At 37.6% G+C, this 22,484-nt stretch overlaps 1 protein-coding gene across 5 annotated transcripts in view; it reads left to right on the top strand.

Moving 5' to 3' along the window:
• The window catches only part of RALGAPA2 (Ral GTPase activating protein catalytic subunit alpha 2), a 327,987-nt gene that overhangs the window by 115,126 nt on the left and 190,377 nt on the right, over positions 1-22,484 (top strand). For 3 of the 5 annotated variants that reach the window (XM_075064508.1, XM_075064510.1, XM_032790845.2), the window contains 7 exons: positions 6,333-6,470; positions 8,521-8,618; positions 10,309-10,399; positions 10,577-10,753; positions 16,038-16,231; positions 16,871-16,969; positions 17,296-17,451. In XM_075064508.1, the coding sequence (XP_074920609.1) occupies positions 6,333-6,470; positions 8,521-8,618; positions 10,309-10,399; positions 10,577-10,753; positions 16,038-16,231; positions 16,871-16,969; positions 17,296-17,451 (953 nt within the window). Of the gene's footprint in view, positions 1-1,927; positions 2,069-6,332; positions 6,471-8,520; positions 8,619-10,308; positions 10,400-10,576; positions 10,754-16,037; positions 16,232-16,870; positions 16,970-17,295; positions 17,452-22,484 lie in introns of all 5 variants that reach the window. The other 2 variants (XM_075064509.1, XM_032790843.2) reach the window with 1 other exon arrangement.

Raw genomic sequence — 22,484 nt, 5'->3', positions numbered from 1 at the left:
CCATCCTCTGATGAACAGAGGCTAGGGACACCATTCTTTACCCTTCCTGGCTAATAGCCATTTATGGACTTAGCCACCATGAATTTATCCAGTTCCCTTTTGAACATTGTTATAGTCCCAGCCTTCACAACCTCCTAAGTAGGCTTCCACAAGTTGACTGTGCGCTGTGTGAAGAAGAACTTCCTTTTATTTGTTTTAAACCTGCTACCTATTAATTTCATTTGGTGACCCCTAGTTCTTGTATTATGGGAATAAGTAAATAACTTTTCCTTATCCACTTTCTCAACATCACTCATGATTTTATATACCTCTATCATCTCCCCCCTTTGTCTCCTCTTTTCCAAGCTGAAGAGGCCTAGCCTCTTTAATCTTTCCTCATATGGGACCCTCTCCAAACCCCTAAGCATTTTAGTTGCCCTTTTCTGAACCTTTTCTAGTGCTAGAATATCTTTTTTGAGGTGAGGAGACCACATCTGTACACAGTATTCGAGATGTGGGCGTATATGATTCTGAAGCACACAAGAATGTGCAGTATGACCGCTGTGATACCAGAATCTAGATGCTTTTTTTACTAAGGGTGAACTCCTCTTTCGATGCATTGCAGAAAATTGTCCTCCCATCTTTCTCCCCCTGACCTACAACTTAGGCTTTGGCATAATCTAGATGCTCCTAGAGCGCTAACAATATACTTCATGAGCATCAAATTAACAAGGTCAGGCTCTTTGTCTCCTTCCACCAGAAGTACTAAAAATGGACTTTGGATGATCAAATTATGCATCACAGAGGCGTACAATGCATCATATGAACCTTTTCCTGGTGGAATCAAGGTGTACGCCACAAGGTCTTTGGTGGCATCATGAACAGAAAAAGTTTTTGCTTCCTCTGAGGAAATCTGCAGTGCAGCAACATGGTCCTCTGTTAACGCCTTTGTTATACACTAGAATGTGGACATGCTATCGGCAGAGGCCTCCTTCAGAAGGAATGTGTTGCATGCATTGGTCCACAAACAGCTTGCCAGTTTGATACTTAATTTCAGGGGGAAACTTTCCCTATCTCAGTCTATTTCTGTTCACTGGTTGCTACTTCCAATATGCCTCAGAATTGTGGAAACACTGGGGCCGCAAAATGGGAGATTTCCTTACAGATGATTTCCTTTCTGCTAGCAGCATCTTCCACATTTCTACCTTTCCCACATGGCTTCTTAGCCAAGGGACAAAATTTAATTTTTATATTTACAGTTTGTGGGCTGCTATACATAGTCTACTGGTTGTCTTTGAAGTGATTGTTGCAAGTTAGTCTCAGAGTTTGTGCACAATATTGAAATGAATTGTCTGGTGGCAAGTCAGGGAAGGGGCATGGCCTGCACAGACTGTATTACAATGTTGAACCGCCTCCAGAACTGCAGAGAGGAGCCCATACATCTCTGAATTGTGAGAGACGGATAACAGAAAAGAAATTATCAGGGAAGAAATTTCCCATTCATTTAGTTTTGAGATGCACACATTGTTGGATATATTTCTCTTCTGTTTTCTAATATTCCTAAGTATTAAAGATTTGGGATAGGTTAGACTGGTGGCACATCATAATTTTACAGAATTACTGAGTAAGATTTAGTAAGATAACCAGTATGTTAATTGACAAAATGGATTTATGGTAAGATATGGTATTGTAATATTTCACAGTCTTGTAAATAAAAAAAATGCTGATTATTGCACATTGATTATGTGGCAATTTTATTCCAACACATTCGAACCTTTACTGTATGGGAATTCATTTTTATGTAGGATTTCTGAATATTTACCTTAAGGAGCTGTTTCAGATATGTATTGCATTTATTTTGCCATGATACTTAAAGAATATCCTTAGAAAAAATCCCTACATTTTATTGTTCTTCTGACATAATTATTACTTTATTTTTCCCTGGAAGCTAAGCGAAGCCAGTCTATCAGCAACTGTGTTCATCTTTATGAGGCTTTGCCAGCCACTAAAAGTGTACCTCTTCTGCTTCACACTGTGAGCTCTCTCTTACCTGGTATCTCTTACACTTCTTGCTCTCACAGACTTTCAGGTACTGTACTTAAAGCTATCTTGTATCTAAATGTTCTTTATATTTTTTTAAACTGCTGTTACTGGCTTTTTCTCTCTCTTTAATTATTCTACAGTATTGTGCATTAGTATGGTTTACGTTGCACTCTCTCTCTCCTTATCTTACAATTAATCAGTAACAACTTCTGTTGTTAAAGCAGCATTTTGTAGTCCTTGGGAGATATTTCCTCTTTAATCATAAGGTTATCTCATGTTTACTATCAAATTTTGTTTGTATGGTAATACTGATATTTAAATAATTCTAGTAATTTTTATTTTTGGGTCACTGGAACGGTACTTACTGTCAAAATAGGGCACCATTTTGAGGAAAAGGAGAACAAAATATTTTTAAATATTTCTTTTTTGGAGTAGTTTCAGGGAAAATATTCCTAAAGCTATTTGAATGATTGGGCCTTCAGAACAAATCATACTGGAAAAATCCAGCCAGCCATGGCTTTTTGACAATAAATCCCATTCACTGTCAATCTAACAATAAGGTCACACAAGTTAATGCTAATTGTAAATGTTTGCCTCTAAAGACATATTCCTGGGGATCCTGATTTCAGAAACAAAAAAATTTCTATCCATGCTTCTTATTACCAAGAAATTATTTAAACATATGAAGCTTAGACGGTATCATTTTCTGTTTTTGTTCAGATGTTTGGAGCCCCACAAACTATTCTGTTTTATACACTTAAACATTAAGGATTTATCTTGACCTACAGTTTATTTAGGTATGTCTTACATTTTAATTTAGTTACAAAGGATCTGAATTTAATTGCCTTCCCATTGATTATATAGACTGGCTGGGTCGGGTAATATCTTGTAGTAGATGAACTTCTGTTGTTGAAAGATGCAAGCTTGACCATTCCATTGAACTAAAAATAGACTCATTAACTTACTGCTGGAGACCTAAGCTTTGTTTTAAATATAAATGTAAATTCTCTCTTTTGAGAGGCCTTGACATGTAAAGCAACTAATAGTTTTATTAATGTGAAATTTAGGATATTTCCATTAAAATTAAAGTGAATCAGGCAATTAACAGTATATTTAAAAAAAATAATATATGGAGATATACCTATCTCATAGAACTAGAAGGGACCTTGAAAGGTCATTGAATCCAGCCCTCTTCCTTTGCTAGTGGGACCAAGTACTGATTTTTGCTCCAGATTTCTAGGTGGCTCCCTCAAGGATTGAACTCTCAACCCTGGGTTTAGCAAGCCAATGCTCAAACCACTGAGCTATCCCTTCCCCCTTTTATAAATTAACACACTCAAAGGTGGGGTGGTCAACAGAGTGTGTGGCGAGGGAAATGTCTTCCTTTTTTGCTGGTCCCCACCACAATCCCGTGCTAGCCCCACTGCTCTCTTCTGCACACTGCCTTTGATGTTCACTTTATGTAGACTTTAGAAGAGGTGCAAGAGGTAGGCATGGAGAGGGGCAGCAGAACAAAGGCGCCAACAGACAAAGGTTTGAAAGGCATAGTGGAGGAGTAGGGAAGGCTAGGGGGAGAGGAGAGGAGTTTTGTGTTGAATTCTCAGGTGGTCTTAAATTGTCCCTCAGTGAGCTGAAAGCTTATGGAAAGTTCAGTGTACCTTATATGCTTGTTATATAATATTGTTTGAAGAAACCAGAGCTTGGAATCAATGGCATAATCTGTATTTGTCTGAACTAAGATTCTAAGTAAGGTTTTCAAGGCTCCCACGGAATTGCCCTAGCAAGAGACCAAAATGTTTTTAAGAGGAGAGGAAGTGTGCATATGTGAATCATTGGATACTTGTTCTGATGAGTCAGTTTTGATAGGATATGTTTGCTATCCCGTTGGGATATTTTCTAGGAAGGAGCTGGCTGTTAGCTTAGGCATGGCAGGGAGCATTAACAAGCATCACTGCCAAGCCTGTAACTACCACCACTACCATATGTTAGGACCCATGACTTTACCATCAAACTCTTAGGTCTTCTGTTTCTCGATCCTGGGAGAAATTCTGATTATTCAAAAAGAATCATCTCCACAATTGTATTCTGACTAACTCCTGAGATAACGAACCTAAGGTTCCTGCTGTCACTCCTTTGCTTGTGTGTTATTTTCCCTTTTTCCCCACTTGACTCCTCATATTTCTCTCTCCTCTTTATCTGTTTGACTTCAGTCTAATGAGAGTTCAGCTTAACCTGCCAGAACAAGTCAAACTATTCAATCTTTTGCTGTGTCCAGAGAGGCAAGATAAAGTGATATCGTAGTCCAGTTCTGGTAGATCCTGAAGAGGCTAATAAGGTTGTGTGCTACTCATGTTACTTTTCTAGCAAATGAATTACAGCTGTAGACAGAGACAGATGCTGAATTTTGCTGTTTGCTGTCCTTTTCTTTCTCCACCTTTGTGTGCTTGTCTTGTTCTATCTTCTGAAGAAACATGATCAGATTTTAACACCTAAACCAAAGAGCTAACACTTAAAACTGAGTCTCCATTTTTCCCAGCAAACATATTTGATATCATCTAAGAAACTGTCAAGCAGGAGTTTTGCTGTCTTACAAAAAGAGAAGGATGAGAGAGAGTGTGTTAAAGTTATGATTTACATAATTTTTAAAAATGCCTTAAATCTCGAAACATTTCTTTTTGTATATTTAATATATATTGAACAGACTTTTTGAAATTGGTAATGCAAAACAAATTTCCTGGCAACATAAACCTGAATCAAGTTAATGTTGTCGTTGAGGCAGTTAAATAAATAACAAATAGGTAACTTATATTTTTTAACATGCTAAAAACCCTATCCAGTCCCCACCACAGCAGATAGTATTGCTCATTCTTAACGAACCCTACTAATAGCCTTGGACACTTGCTGAGGATTTTCCAACATGTCTTAGTAGAATTATAGAGGGGTCCAACCCTTCATAAGCCTTAATAGGTTAATTGGGATCTCTTAACGATTCCGGTGGGCGAGGATGGTTTTATTAGGTTTGGCAGATTTTCATGACCCTCAAGGTCATCAGCCCCCTGATGAGCCTAAATAGAACTGTCCAAAGACTGATAATCTTATTAGGCCTGTCAAGTGACTAATGATTCAGATTTTGCTCATCAAGAAAGAACAGGTTTTCTAAGGTTAGGAAGAATTGGTTGGCCACTGAAAAGAAATCTGTGGCTCACATTGGATATTTTTAAGCTCTGCCCACCTATCTCTTAAGGCTAATAACAGAACCTCACATTCCTTATACCACCAGCATGTAGGGAGTTTAGGGAAGGGGGAGGGATATAATTTTGCTAATACCTGCAGAGTGGACCTCCTGTGAACCTCCTAAGGTGTGCATGTATTGCTCTTATGGATGTGAGATGATCCACTGGAAGGGCAGGGACCCCCTCCCTCGCCTCAATGTACTGCTCGTTATATCTCCTATTCTTCTCCCAACTTACAAATCTCATAAGGTCCCCAGGAAAGGATCCAGCTTTCTGCGCACATTCTAAGGAATGCAGGAAAGGTGATCCCCTTCTGTATGTGTAAGGAGGCACCTAAGTCTAAGTTGCAACATGAGAACAAACCAATGGTCTATTTAGTTCAGTGTCCAGTCTATGACAGCGGTGAATGCTGGATGATTGAGGAAAGCATAACTCGGTGAATAGGCTATGAGGGAGTGAGTAGGAATGGAGAGAATGTTCTGCCCCTAGATTTTACAGTTATTGTTATGAACGTCTAATACTGCTTGAGGTGTACTAATCTGTTTTTCTGAATCAAATCCCTTAGAAATGAGTCCTACTGGATAGTCATGCGAGGTGTTTATTAAACATGTATATGCTTTTTATCCATTTTTAATTTGTTGACTTTTAAAGTTTCTTCTTTTTCCTTTATTATGGGAAAAGTAAACAGGAACACTAGATTAATCTTCTCTATATTGTTCATTAATTTGTATATCTTCTCTCACCCTTTTTCCCATCTAGACTAAACAGTCTTAGTCTTTTTAATCTCTCTCCATGTGACATCTCCCCCTCCTCCCCCGGCCCTCAACACCCACTCTATGACTCTAAACCTGAACCTCTTCCTAGTTTTACTGCTGGAATACATTTTTTAATGAATTTCTTTTCAGTTGTGGAGAGCATTTGGTAACTAAAATTGAAATTTTTCATTTCATTCTCATAATTTTTTTGTGTTCTAAATATTTAGCTTGTTCATCTTTTCACCTGACTTTGCTATGTTAGTAAATGTGCAAAGAATTTTAGAATCCTTGTAACACATTTTATTTTAATTGAAATCTGCAGAAGTTGAAGAAGCTCAGCAATCAGAAAATACAACAGGAGCAGAGTCTAGTGGCCTCTTTGCAGACCAGGACCAACAACTAACTCGAAGCAGTAGCACTTCAGACGTTACAGACCAATTTAGTTCTGATTTTTTTCAAGGTACATTTTGTGACATACAGTAGCTTTACAGTATTATGCTGCCTTTGAATTTCATTACACTACATTTTTGAATTAGAAGGGAAAATGTCCCATTGCTATTGTATGAGTATATATTTATGCCATAATGTCTGATCATTTAAGCTATAGTTCAATAAATTCTGTTCAGTGTTCCAAACCCTGTTTTTTAAATAACAAATTTAAATGTAACACAAGCATGCTCCTAAAATAATACCTCTGAATATCTCCATCCTCCCACGCATTGAGGATTTTCAATAGTATAAGCATCTCACTTAAAAAGTTAGTTTTAGCCCTTTGAAGATGCATTAAAAATGGGCAAGGAAAACATATTTAACCTTAGTCTTTGGCTACATATAGAAAAATTAGGACTTAATTTGCCAGTGCAGCTCCTAATTCAGCATCACTGGATACTGTAGTGTAGGTAAGAGCCATTTATTTTTACCATCATGCTTTAAAAACAAGTTCTGTTTTAGTGATCATAATTAAAATGTAATTTATCTCTTGCAAAAAAAGTAGTGCTATGATTGTATTTTTCTATACTGGAGTATGTGGTAGTGTTAATTAATTTGAACTCTTAACAGTGTTAGATGACCTGGTGAACACATTAGAATACTACAGTTTCCATTCCTTGTGCAACCATTGATGAACTGCAAGTCCTAATTTTCCGGTATAGCTGTAAGCTTAGAGTAGTCACCAATAAAACATTAACACTTCCCACTCATAAGTAATTCTTTTTGCACATACTCTCCATTGTAGAGGAATACAGTGGTAACATTAATTATGTGCAGGTGGTAAACTTAATGAGCTGACCAGTTTTCAAAATAACTTCAGTGAACTCTCACTCTTGCCCATTGTGGACAAGAGCATTCATAAAAACTTCTTGTTAATAATGTTTTATTTATAGGACAATACGTTGCAACCTTCCATGTGAGTTAGTTACAGGTGCTTTATACTATGGCAGGTCTACACTTAAAACACTATGTCGACTAGGTCCCTGCCAACATAGGTCTGTCTACACTGGTGGTTAGGTCGGCGGATTATTCACACCCCTGAGCAACGTAGTTATACTGAAGTAACTCTTTAGTTCAGACCAGGGTTTTGAGTACATTACCAAATGGTTGAAAGACAGCTATCATTGGCTAATAATTTACCTATATAGTTTTAGAGATGTTTCCTACAGGGTTTATCTGCTGTGATGCTGACTATACTCTTGGCTACATCCATTTGTTTGCCATTCATCTAAGAAGTGTAGGGAACAGTCAAGCAAACTTACTTATCTGCCTTATTGAAGGATCTCATAAATGGACACTAAGCAATTTAGTGAAATATTTGATTTCATTGTATCATTGATTTGCCATTAGCATGTAGCCTGATAATATTTTACTTGCTATGCCCCAGAAGGGAAGTACCAGCAGACCGGTCACATTAGTGGAAATGTGTTGGGAATCTTAAGTGGCCATTCTATGTGCTGTATCTGTTCTGTGGGAAATAGAACTTCATTTTCCAGCTCTGTTGTTCCAACACTTTTCACAAGCACTAAATTCTCTTTGACAAGTGTCTCATTTTTAATTAAGTTGTAAAAATCAATTTGGCTTTAGACAGTTGTCATTTGGAAGTGTAGAATATCATCTTTGTTAAAGCAGGACTTGTCTCACAAAGAAAGCCACTGAAAATATCTGTGATTGGTGTATAACTTGTCATTTCCAGTATCTAGCACTGCATTTACATTTCATACACCACAGCTAAAGATTTTAGTTGTATTCTCATAACTGCAGTTTTTTACACTATTTATGAGGGAATTATTCACATAATTGAATGCTTTCACAATATAAATGATTCCGCAACAATCCTACACTATCATATGAGAATGTCCTATTCAATCACTTCTCTGTAAATATTAGAAAGATGAAAAAGATGCGCATATTTAGTGCTGTTTTTAATAATTTTAGAATTAGCCCACAGACACCATTTCCTTAACTATCTGTGTATTTCTTGTCTTATTTGTTTACTTTTTAAAATTTTGATTATGCAGTTAAAAAGACTGAGAGTTCACAGAATTTAAATAGTTTGGATTCCAAATCCATTCAAGACAAGAAGGGATATATGAAGAAAGAAAACGAAGCCCAACACGTAAGGCAAAATTGATAGACTCTGATCCAAATTTTAACAGTTGATAAGGTCCTAAGAACTTTTCATTTCTAATTATTAATGTTTAGAAAGGATAACAACTGAAATTTTAAGTTTGTGGATCCCATTGATGATATAGAAATTGGAGTATAACTGTGGCTGTTAATAGCAAGTATTATGAATATTCTGCCTCTTCTAATACTATAAGACTGTAACACTCGTTTATGGAAATACTATAATGAAGATTACATAAAGCAACAGATAAAGCCTATGTATACGTGTGTGTATATATATATATATATGTATATACACAAATGCAGAGTTCATAACTGTCATATAAATAAAATATATTCATTACCGAATTGCTTAGTACTTAAACAAATGTTTGATAGTTCATGAAGTGTTCAGAAAAATGCCTTTCTCAGCACAATTTGCACCATTGACCATTTATTTAAAAACTTTGTTGATGTCAGCATTCTAACATGTTTTTTTAAATTTTCATGTTACTTTTAAATAAACAGCAGAAATAATTGATGATTGAAACTGGTGATACTGTTAGAAGTGCAATGCAATATCAGATTGATGACTGTAGTTTGAAACTCTGGTTTGGTCCGCTAGTCTTAAGTGGGTGTTGTCTAAAAGCATCATGGGGACTGCACGCTTGGCTCGAGCATGGGGGGAACGCTATGTAATGCTCTGCTGCGGTTTCTTTACCCAATTCAGGCAAAGAGAATGATGGTGGGGGTAAGAGATTAACCCTCCTCCCCACTTCTTATGTTATTGACATGCTGGTCAAAATATTTACTACCTCCTGACAATGCTGCCATCAATATCACCCTTCCCACCTTCTTTGCAAGTTGATATTCAGGTTGTGGCCATATTTATTGCATAGATAACTGAAAATGTTATGTGAACCAGTACACAGCTCAAAAATTATTACATGCTGGATTTATCTGACCATTGCTCAACATGAACCTGATTTGGTAAGAAAAACAAAACTGTATGCAGTCTTCCAAACAGTGCAAGCAGCTGCATGTGCCCAAGGATTGATTGCCAATTCCTTCCCCACAAAAATCAGCTGTGGGGCCACAAGTTCCAGACAGACAGCCTCTGCAAATGAATTCATTGCCTTCTGCATGGCAGTGCTTCGACCTGAGAAACCAAGTAGGGTGAAAAATTGGTCATAAGGCCTGACCAATGTTTCAAGAACCTTTAAGTTCTTTTGACATCTAGGTCATCTTTCCTTTTTAAAAAACTAAAACTATTAGTTTCAAATACAAAAATAAAACAAACCTCCCTAACTCCCCTCCCCATATTGATGCAACATTTTAGCTGATACGTTTTTAACACTCATGTAATCTAGGAAATTTAGAGTTAAAGTTTCCATAGCAACTAACTCTAGTAATATGATCCTACTCTATGCCTTGTGTGATATGGTCTTTTATTAATAGAATCATAGAAATGTAGGACTGGAAGGGACCTCAGTAGGCCATCTGTCCAGTCCCCTGCACTGAGGCAGGACTAAGTATTGTCTAAACCACCCCTGAATAAGTCAGTTAGTTTTCAGTGATACTTACGTATAAATATATATGCATCTTAACAGAGGAAATTATTCTAACATATTATGGGATATATTTTTCAAATTAACCATAAATGAATTGAAAGGAGTTCAATTTATATATTTTTTCTGAAGGTTTTAATACGAAGGAGCAGCAGTCCAGCTGAATTAGATTTGAAAGCAGACTTGCAGCAGTCACATGGAAATCATACAGAGAGAGAAATGAGTGAGTTCCAGAAAACTAAATTCTTTTTCTAAGGAGTAGTAGTTTGTGGTGGCACGTGCTAATTTGACTAATCACTTATATAATATTGGTTACTTTTAACCATGTTTTTGAAAATAAGATTTTTTTTTAAATTGTAGAACATTGCTTATGACACTTAGTAATTCCTGCTTACTTTAGGTGAAAGTGTTAGCAGTGACACGTTCATTGGCTACAATAATGAAGTAGAGATCACCCTGGTCCCCTGGCAAACATGTGAAGAAGAACATGAAGTTAATATACCAACAGATGTTTGTTTAGACGCAGATGCTCGTCATTGGCTACAGCTTAGTCCTAAAGATGCTGCAAATTTAACAGGTACCTATGTTCAAGAAAATGCAATAGATATTGTAGATTTTTGTCACAAAATGGTAGAACTTACACATGCTAGTTTATACAATTCAATTTGCATGCCCTTTTTTGTTTTTTAAAAGTGTTTGTTTTAAAGTAGATGAGAATTATTTGACATTAAATATACCCTAATGGCATAGTTCATCTTTTAAGATAAAATATTGTTAAATCTTAGTAGTGCTTTGTTTTCTTAATTTTGAATAATATTAATAACACTGTGTACTGCACTAGTGTCTAGAAAGTTAACTCTTCCTCAGAGAATGTGTAAACACTCCTCTTACACTTCATCACAATGATGTATTGGTTAGATTCCCTAGGCCAAATGTTGCACAACAAAATACACGCAGACAATGTGAAAATGAAAGACCAGTGAAACACAGCCAGCAAATGTATACTGAATGTTATTAAATGAGGGACAATTCTAAGTTCCTTGTTTGTCCTCTGGTTATCTTTCGTCTTGAGATTTGGTAGTGACATAAGTAATTAGATATTTAGAAAGTGAAGAAAGAGATCTGTAGGCACAAGAATATAATGTAAGGGTTAAGAAACTACATCTACTAAGCTTAAAATTGGCAGTAGATCTTAATATCATACTATTTAATTATACTAGATACCCTTTTAGAATAATACGAATGTAGAGTTGGAAGGGATTTTGAGAAATCATTAAATCCAGGTCCTCGCACTGAGGGAAGAACCAAATAAACCTCAACCATCCATGACAGGTGTTTGTCCAACCTCTTCTTAAAAACCACCAATGATGGGGATTCTTCAGCTTCCCTGGGAAGCCTAGTCCACAGGTTAATTATCCTTATAGTTAGAGAGCTTTTCCTGTTATCTAACCTAAATGTCACCGGCTATAGCTTAAGCCCGTTACTTCTCATCCTAGCTTCAGTGAACACAAGGAATAATTGATGATATCACTGAGACACTTGAAAATCCTATACTTAGTTAATATCTCTTCCAGCCTGCCGACTCTTGAAATGTATCATATTTTAATGAGAAGCAACTAATATCTTTATGAAGATTTAAGAGACAGGTTGTCTGTACACAAGGGCAGGTATTTGGCTCAACCTTGTAAGTGTAGCTTTGGAGACTACAGAACAAAGTTCTGTTGGCCTATGATCGATAATTGGTATAAAAATAGAAGACTGAAATGGTAGTTAACTTCTGTTTCATATGGAAAGCAGTAAGGGGACAAAACTAAAGATGTCAAGTACCTATACAAAGTTCCTTCCAAAGGTTATCAAAGAATATTGACTATATTCTCATGCTTTTGTTCCTTGCTTTTCATTTTGTATCTCTTGTTTCCTTCAGATAGAAACTTCATTACCACTTTACTTTCATAGATTGCATTTGGGGATTAGAAAGATACTATAAGTAAATAAGGGGGAAAATCCCACTTACTAGCCATGATTCAGGAAGAAAGAATGTGCTATTCTTCAGTTGCTGTTCTTTCCTCATGACAATGATTTTTCCCGGAATTAAACATTTGGAATCCATGTCTCCAAGCTTTAGCTGTGAATGCTGAATCAGAATTGGGAATTGCAGACTCCCTTCATTAAAAGATTTAGCAAGTCAGACTGAAGATAATGGTAAATTGTAATTCATTATTTATACTCTCTGAAACAGCCACTGTATAGGTACAATCTTTGTCCAGTTGAAGTCAAGAGTAAAACTCTTACCGATCTGAGGGGCGAGGGGTTGGGCAGGATTTCACCCTCGATGTTGAAGTTTTTTGTATAATATTGTGCATATGCTTTAATTATCTAGAAATCTCCAGTGTCATTAGGAAATACATTAGAATATGGATCTAATGAAGGGAACCCCCTAAGAAAAGTCAGTTTGTTAGCAATTTTCCTTTACCTTTTTCATTTTAATTATTGTAACTTTGACATATAGGATACAACATTTATGACTATGTATTGTATTCTTTTGGTGCTTTATTCTTTGTAAAGGCTACCTTCCATCTAATTTTTAATAAGTGCATCATAGATTTTATTTCAGTAACTTAATCAGGTAACATAAGAATTTTTCTGGTAGGCTATTTTCTGTGATGAGATATAGTTTCAGGGTTAGCTACTCCATTTATTCAATTATTCTTTGAAATACTACTAATGTAATGAATAAGTGCACCCAGTTCAATAGTTCAGCTTGTCATCAGTACAAAGGGAGATTGTAATATAATATATGTTAAGGATTATTACCTATATGAAGAAGACAAATTGCTAGCTTGCTTTCTATCCATAATACAAGAACTTTGCTCTTTGCATATGCATAAGAAAACTAGTTTTATAAAATGATTTGATCAGTAATCTAGAGTAGAAAGACAAAAGTAATAAGAAGATTGTAATTACCTAACAGACTGAGTATGCATAACTATATTTCACATGTTGAGAGTGTTAGTCGTGTTAAATATTAATATCTTTCTTTGAAGCCATTTTCAGATTTAGTGGGGCTCAGAAATTTCAAGGTTTAATTCTTTGAGTTAACTTCATTTTCTTCTGTCTGATGTAAAATATTTGAGTTCATGCAGAAAAGATGGAGGATTTGGCCTTTCATATCCTTTGAGTGATTCAAGTTTCCTTGTCAATGCTGGAATACTTCTGTAGCGCTCCCTGAGACCCCCCCCTTCTCCTAGGGCACCCCAGCTCCCTCAGAACCTTTTAGAGTTTCACTGAGCAACCAGCATATGTTAATAATGCATCATAATTATTGAGGGGATGATGCCAGAGAGCATCTCACTGCTAAACTCATTACCTCCTAATGTGCAGAGCGCCTGCTCTGTAGTGCACCTGCTTAAATGGCTTCAGTTGGACTGGGGAAAGAACAAGAGCATGCTGTGGAACTGTTGCTATTACTCCTTTGGAGTTTCCACTGTAAATACTCCTGTTTTAGCTCCCCTCTGTGTACTGTAGTGGAGGGGACAATGTGATGAATTTCAATAGATGCAGTAAAATGATACATCTAACTGGAGCTCACTTATGGTTTTCAGTTTATATTTTGGGTATTTGCATTAATTTTACTTAGTGTTTTCATTAATAACTGTTTCTCCAAAGGTAAGCGTATTTGGTCTTGCGATTTAAAAGTTCTCTCAGGCTAAATTTACAGTTTGTTTGTCGAAACCTCTAGTGCTGGTGTTGGATAAGTTTGTAATCAATGGTAATAAACCAATCAGAAAAGAGAAACAACATGAAAATAGCAAGGACAGCAAAAGTTATGCTAATTAAATCCATGCTTGCATATTGTATGAATTTTTCAAGTGATCGCACATGGCCATTCCACTGTAGGTGTGGGTGTTCCTCGTGCACAGAGGCCAGAGATCTGTTTTCCCTCAGCAGTACCCATCAGGTGGCTTGTGCACTTTGTGTTGCCACATGTTGCTGCACGCTGGTATAGCAGGGTGGGACCACCCCAACACCCCTCAGTTCCTTCTTAACAACAGAGATGGTGGTTGGAACGATCTTGGACTTATTAACTCAAGTGTCTTCCTCTCTCAGTATAGATTGTTTCAGTTAGTTATGGTTAGTTAGGTTTTTTTGTTGTTGTTTTTTTCTTAAGTAAGTTAGCATTAGATTTCTGTATTGTATCCGTTTGGATCGGTTTTCCTCTTTTGGTACTGGGCTCAGTACAAAAAAGGATGCCCTGCTCCCCAGGATTAAGTCCTGTGAGACTGGGAGTGGCTGGGTCACTACAAAAAGTAATTTTCCCTTTGTTGATACTCACTCCTTCTTGTCAACTTTTGGGAATGGGCCACATCCACCTTGATTGAATTGACCTCATTAGCACTGACCCCCCACTTGGTAAGGCAACTCCCGTCTTTTCATTTCACTCCAGGCATCTTATGAAGTGGGTTATAGCCCACGAAAGCTTATGCCCAAATAAATTTGTTAGTCTCTAAGGTGCCACAAGGACCCTTGGTTGTTTTTGCTGATACATACTAACACAGCTACCCTTCTGAAACCTACTTATTCCTTCCTTGATGTTTTCTATAATTGGCTTCCATGTATGCCTACTTGCATTGTTTAATAACATAGTCATCTTAATTCCCAAACAAACAAAGTTTTTGTTACTCATTTAAACTCTCACAGTATAAACATGATGGAATTGTAGGTTTTTTGCTAATTGAGAATGATTTTATTTATATCCAGAAAAATCTCCAAACTTCTCCATGATGATTTAAGTGGTAGAAATAGTTTTACATGGATTACTTACTAATAATAGCATGTCATCCCCCTGCAGTGTAATCCCTGACATAGCTTTCTGCTTCTGCTAGTAATTGATAAGTGGGAATGGTGCTTAAGGGGAAATCCTATCTAGTGAAATAAGGGGGGAAAAATTAAATTGTAAATATTTTGTATGTGCCACCAGTACAGGGCATGAATAAATCATTGTAATCAAATACCTAAACTTTGAACCCAGAGCAAATTATTTAGGAGACTCTAGATACTGCTGTTAAACCCTGAGAAAAGCCTTCTCTAATGACATGACTGTCAGTGACAACAAATTATTCTTTGTCGTTCATGTAATGTGCCATTATCTGTAGATACTACCCACTTCTTCTGTAGAATAATGAATGAAGCTCCGTTTCCCTTTCATTTTGCCTAGTCTGTTAGCCATGATTTTAGTAAGTAGTAGTCTGTATTTTAATAAAGAAAACCATTATTTCACTGTTTTGAATCTTTTTGTATTTTCTGAATGGGGAAGATCACACAGTACTTGGGGTATTTGGTAAATTTTATTTTTTCCTAACTAAATTAATTGTACTGGAGTCAAAATTTCTTATTTGACTCCTAAACTTATAAAGAAAGCATTTATATTCCCATTTTTAAACTTACTACATCTAAGGGAATGCATATGGCTAAATGTCTTTTTGATGTTTTTATTTCTGAGTTTCAAATGCCAGTCATGTTGGAATTAGAAAAGGAGAGACTGGATGAGGATACCTCACTATAGGAAGTTCAAGAGGCTATAAAAGGGCCAAAACTGGATGCATCTCCAGGAGAAAAGATGACTTGACAGGGCACTTTTACCATTTATCTGTAGAAACATTCCTTGAGAAAGGTGTTGCTCTGAATATATACTTTGGATAATGAATGCTTAAATTCATAGCTCTGAACTTTTTTCATAACCATTACTCCCTTGTTTTATATGAATGATTGATTGTGTTTTGTGGACCACAGATAGACTACTCATTGTATTTTTTTGTTCTAAAGACCAATTTGTTCTAAAGACCAATTTTTTTGTTCTAAAGACAGTAGTGAGTTCCTTGCTGATGACTGCAGTATAATTGCTGGTGGAAACCTCATAGGTTGGCATCCTGATTCAGCTGCTGTATTATGGAGAAGGATCTTGGGAATTCTTGGAGATGTGAACAATATCCAGTCTCCTAAAATTCATGCCAAAGTTTTTGGGTATCTCTATGAACTATGGTACAAACTGGCAAAGGTATTGTTTTTAATGTGTGTTTTATTCTAATGCAGAGAGTGTGATTTTTGTATTTGCTATAAAAAATAATTTATAGTATATTCTAATAAAAGTTTACTAAGCAGTAAAATACACTTTTTATTAGAATATTTAAGGAGTTTCAACTGCTCATGCTGGTTCTTTTAGTGATACTGTAATTTTAACAGTGAAGAAACCAATAAAGTGTGGTGTTTCGAGGAAAAGGTTGTATTGTAAATAAAGAAAAAGGATGTTTGAATTTCAATAAAAACACCTAATAAGAGACAATTCTATGTAGTAATAAAAAGAATTTAAATTAGTATATTCTGAGATGGTAAAATAGTGAAATAGAAGCAATGAATTAAAAGTACAAAATAATTCACAAATTTTGGGAGTTAGTGTAAATTTCCACAATACACCTTTAAAATGATGATGATAATTGATTAGGATGGAGGAATACTACCACACAATTTCTATTGAATTTTAGTTCATTGGAAAATGTGTGTGCGCGTGAGAGAGAGACAGACAAAGGACAGCGCTTCCAATAGAAAGGCTGAGAAGTAATTGTGTATTGTAAATAATACTCATTTTAATGTATTAAGTATTATTTTGTTAATCCCCTCCCTTTTCTTTTTAAATCAGATAAGGGACAATCTTGCTATAAGTTTGGACAACCAGTCTACACCCTCTCCTCCTGTTTTAATTCCACCTCTCAGAATATTTGCATCATGGTTGTTCAAGGTAAATTAGTTTTAAATTCTGTGCAGAGTAGTATTTTGCTGCATGTCAATATTGAATCACTTAATAGCATTTTTACAATGTTTTTCTGCAGTCCTTGTTGTTCTAGATGTATTAGAAAAATAATCAGTGTCCACCCTTTAGCTATACTTTTGTCTAGAATAGCTAAGTGACGCTTGAGAATCCATATTTAGAATGTGGCTTCAAGACATTTGTTGGCAAGCATACATACAGTTGGTTGCTGTATGTTGCAAATTTTCTTGCTGGAGATACAGATTTGAATTATTTAGTAACTAGAAGATCTCTTAAAAATTCTCTGCTCTTTTCAGGCAACAACCTTGCCAAATGAATATAAAGAAGGCAAACTTCAAGCGTACAGGTTGATTTGTGCTATGATGACTAGGCGCCAAGATGTTTTGCCAAATTCTGATTTCCTAGTGCATTTTTATCTCGTGATGCATATTGGCTTAACTAGTGAAGATCAGGTAAAAGCTTGACTTTTCTTTTAAAAATAATTTAATTGCATTTACTATATTTACTACTGCATTTACACATTTTTACTACATTGTTTTGATGCTGAAGTCTGAATTAGCAAATTTGAAGCTGTGAAGCTGGAGGAAAATGGCTGTACCACAAACTAAAATAAAGTGTGGACTAGAAATGATTTATACTGTAGCCTAAACTGTTCCTCTCCCTATCTGTGTATTGTATATTTGCCTTCTTTTCTGTTCTCCCAAATTTTGTTCTCTCCAACTTGTAAACTTTTGAACTGCTGCCGGTTTCCTTGTTTCATGAGTAAGAATAATTGTTGTTTTTTCGAGTCATATGCCTGTGGGTGCTCTACTTCCACTGCGCATCCACCTTTGATTGGAGAGTTTTGGTAGCAGTGTCCGTTCAGCTTGCGCGTGCACCCTACACATCCTTGTGCCCCATACAGAAATTATATAGGGTTGTATGGGCAAATTGCTCTCAATTTCTTTTCAATCTCCTCTTGCCAGAGGTGGAATTTAGTGTGCACCTTTTTTCTCTTTTATTAGTAGTTCTTAGCAGCAGTAGTAGTGGTACCTTTAGTACCTTACAGCTTTTGTAATGTTTGTTCACATTTCTTTTCTTTTAAAAAAAATACATTTTTGTTTGTTTTTTCCCTTATTGAAGGGTCCTAATAAACTTTCTTCTGTCTGGAATGTTGGACTCCTCAGGGTTTAAAATATGCCTCTCTTGTCAACAAGCAATCTCTGTCAGTGATGGGCAATCTCAGCATATTGTATTAGTTTGAGAGAGACTCTTATTCCCAGCAAATGCAAAATCTTCACTTATTTTCAGGGAAGCTCCATTAAGAGCAGGGAAATAAAGTATTGGCTCTTAATTATGGAGCAGATCTTAAGACTGGCTTCTGTCTGGAGTGCAGAGAAACCCTTCTGTACAGAGCCCCTCTCCTTTGGTCAGTTCCCTGTCAATGTCCAGAGCATGGTAATGAGAGCTTCCAAGGTGAAGATGGCATCGAAACCCCAGTCTCCAACATTGTCCATGAGTGAGGTACCAACAGCGGTGCAGGGTGTACCGTGAGCTTCCCACTCAGACTAAAGAGGGCGATAAGAGGAGCAGAACAGAGAGTTCCTCAAAGATGACATGGTCACTCGAGACTTCAGGCCCCAAGAGGCATACTAATGAAGCTCTGAGAACTTCAGCCACTGCGAAGCACTGTAAGATGTAAACTAAGTCCCATATCTCAGCAGTAAAGGACTCGATAATGAAGACTAAAATGAGCAACAGAGCGGTTTCAATGGTATCTGTGATCCCCTCAATACCAACATCAGTGCCTTGGACAGTGGCATCCAGAACATAATTAGTGCCTGAACCAAGTTCTGTTATGCTCCCAGTACTGTAGGAATATTGGTACCCAAAAGACCTCATGGTACTGAATGAGCCTGAGTCTCCACAGCTTGTGACCTCCAGACATCTCTTGGTACCAAGGTCTGCTGGGTCACGAACTGCAGAACTTCACGAGTTTCTGTGAAACTTGCCTCTTCCACAACTTCTGTTATCCATGATGAGGGATTGTCAGCTACAATATGATATGTGAAGGAGCAATCTGACTGAGACTCTGAATTTTCTGTTTAAGGCTTTCCAGTTTATTCCAGGAGACTTTTTATTTCTTGACAGATGCAACAAAGACAGGATAACACACCCCTCGCAACTAACACTTCGGATGACCAACATTGGATACCTCTCCCCATGCCTTATGATCCCTCTCATTGGCCTAATTGGGATCCAGGGGCAATGTATTACTAGCAGTTTCAGGGGACCTTGATTCAGTCCCATAAGGAACACAGAAGACCTCTTTCATTGGTACTGTCCATTCCTCCTCTCCACTCTGAGCTAGAGGAGACCTTTTGGAAGCAAGAGGCAAGGGCAGCAAAGGAGGTTACCCTTTTACAAACATCTGGTCATCATCACCTCAAGAGGCAGTCATGACACACTGCCATGATTAGCTGATGTCTTCATGCAATTCCAGGACCTTATGAAGTGGGTCCCTTACACCCTGCAGATTCCCGTGGAAGAAATCCAGGAATCCCATCACAGGCTCCTGAACATATTGCACACTTCTACTTCAGTGCAGTGGGACTGCCAGTTAACAAAGCAAACTCCAGAAACACCCCCCGCCCCTGCCACGTGCAAGTGGGCTGATTAAAAATAAATACTACATCCTGGCCATGGGTTCTGAATTTTTATTTTCTCACCCAGCACCAAATTCTCTGGTTGTGGATGCAGTAAATGAAAGGTGCAGGCAACATACCCCAAAAGCCACACCTTATAATAAGGGCTGGAAATATCTGGACCTTTTTGGTCATAAGAGCTACTCATCAGCAACGTTACAGCTCATGATAGCTAATCACCAGCACTGATGTCATAATATGGCTGCCAGAAGTACAAGGAGTTTAATGCTTTTATTACCATTTTTCTACAGGAACACTACGAGCAGTTTAGCACCATAATAAAGGAGGATCAGCTTTTGGCAAAAGCATCACTGCAGGCTTCACTTGGTGTGGTGGACACTTCAGCCAGGTCTGTCTCCACCACAGTACTGATGAAAAGAGCTTCCTGGCTTCAGCTGTCTGAAGTACAGTTGATGGTGGAAAGTTTACCTTTTGATGGCCACAAGTTCTTCATGGACTCCAAAAATGATTTGCTTTATGCCCTACGTGACTCTAGGGCAATCCTTAGGTCTTTAGTGATATGCACAGCTGCAAATAAGAGAAAATTTAGCAGGTCTCAGTTGACACAAAGATCCTGCCCTGTTCAATTTTCCTCCTTCTGTGGGCTGCTGGCTAAGAGCTCAAGTTTTTCAAAGAACGAGCCTTAACGCTAGATTGACTGCTTCATCCCAGCCATCAGCATCTTCTAAATACCACTTTTGATGCTTTGATTGAGACCAAACCACCCACTAACGAGCATTTCTCATCTGCATGACACAACTCCCCTGCCTCAATTTGGGCACCACTTCTCTCTATTCCATCAGGCATGAGAAGCTTTAACATCAGACAAATGGATATCGGAGGCCATTACATTGGAATAAGCTATCTAGTTTACCTCCATTCCACCCTCCTGCTCAATCCCTCTTCAGGGACCTCGTCACAAATCAGTGCTGACACAGATGATTTCATCTCTCCTAAGTCTAGGAGACATAGAACCACTTCTGCTTCAACACGGGGGGAAAGATTCTATTCAAGATATTTTCTGATACCCCCAAAAACTGAGGGCTGATACTAGATCTCAGATGATTGAACAAGTGTGTCAGACATCTGAAATTCAGAATGGTATCCTTAACAGCTACAATTCCCTCCCAGGAATCAATGAACTGGCTTGAGACCCTCAGCCTGAAAGATGGCTACTTCCACATAGCAATTCATCCTTCTCATGAAAGATTTCTTCATTTCACATTCAGTCACAATCATTACTAGTACCAAGTTGTACCAGCCTTCAGCCTGTCATCTATCCCAAGGGTGGTTTCAAAGATCATGGCAGTCATAGCTTCCTATTTCCATTGTCTAGGAATAAATCTTTCCTTACCCTGACAACTGGCTCCTCAAGAGTTGGTCATGTCAGGTGTGGTTGGCAGTTCAAACAACTTTACTATTGCTAAATCTAAGCCAGCAGATAAATCTCAAAAAATCAATTTTGGCCCATGCACAACAAATTCTTTTTATAGGAGCATTTCTGGATTCGATAATGGGCACAGCTTCTCTTTCTTGACAGGTCCCTTGCTCTAAAGGACCTTATCCTTTAGAACCGAGGTCTTTTCTCATGGGATGGCCTCCACCTGTGAAGGGAGGGAAATAGACTTCTGGGATGGAGGTTGGTACAACTGATTAAAAGAGCTTTAAACTATGAACTTGGGGGAGAGGAGATGTTTGGGAGATGCTCTTGTAATCTCCACGCATGATTTTAACATTGAGAGGGAGGAAAATCAATTAAAAAAGGATACAGCAATGGAGAAAGGAACAGCAGTGGGTAGGAGAATGGACATTAAGAGGAATGATAGCATCATTGGTATTAGCACTAACAGTCAGGTGGGGAATACTGGCAGTAGAGTGACTGTGCCCAGTTGGGTGAGGAATGTGGGCAAAGCCAAGCAGCAACAATTAAGATTTTTGTACACCAATGCAAGGAGCCTGAGTAACAAAATGGTGGGACTAGAACTATTGGTGCAGGAAATGAAACCAGATATTATAGGGATAATAGAAACATGGCTGGACTACAGATACTGAATGGTATTTGTTCAGGAAAGACAGAAATAAAGGTAAAGGTGATGGAGTAACATTGTATATTAATGATGAGGTAAACTGTAAAGAAATTAGAAGTAATGGAATGGGCCAATTCCAAATTAGAAGAGTCTGTGTGGGCCAAAATCACTTTGGAGGAGAAAATTACTGGAGGTTCCCCTGGACTAGTGCTTGGGGTATTCTACAGCCCCCCTAAATCCTATTTGGATATAGACAGATATATCTTTAATGTTTTTAACTAAATAAATACTACAGGGAATTGTGTGATTATGGGAGACTTCAACTTTCCAGATATAGATTAGAGGACAAGCGCGACTAATAATAGTAGGGGCCAGATTTTCCTGGATGTGATAGCTGACAGATTTCTTCACCAAATAGTCATTGAACCAACAAGAGGTGATGCCATTTTAGATTTGGTATTGGTGAGTAGTGAGGTTGTCAAGTTATCTTTCCCACTTTGAACTTTAGCGTCCAGAAAGTGGGGACCTGCATGTACCCTTCTAAGCTAAATTACTAGCTTAGATCTGATAGCGCTGCTACCAACCAGAAATTCCAGTGTCTGGTACACTCCCTGTCCCCCAAAACCTTCCCTGGGGGACCCAAGACCGAAACCCCTTGGGTCTTAAAACAAGGGGAAATAAACCATTCCCCCTCCCAGACTTTCCCCTCCCTGGGTTACCCTGAGAGTTACACTGATCCAAACAACTTGGATCTTAAAACAGAGAGAAATTAAC

The sequence above is a fragment of the Chelonoidis abingdonii genome, chromosome 3 (genome assembly GCF_003597395.2).
Source record: "Chelonoidis abingdonii isolate Lonesome George chromosome 3, CheloAbing_2.0, whole genome shotgun sequence".
In the NCBI taxonomy this organism is placed as follows: Eukaryota; Metazoa; Chordata; order Testudines; family Testudinidae; genus Chelonoidis; species Chelonoidis abingdonii.
The sequence above is the reverse complement of the archived record's forward strand: the minus strand, read 5'-3'. Positions and strand labels throughout refer to the sequence as shown.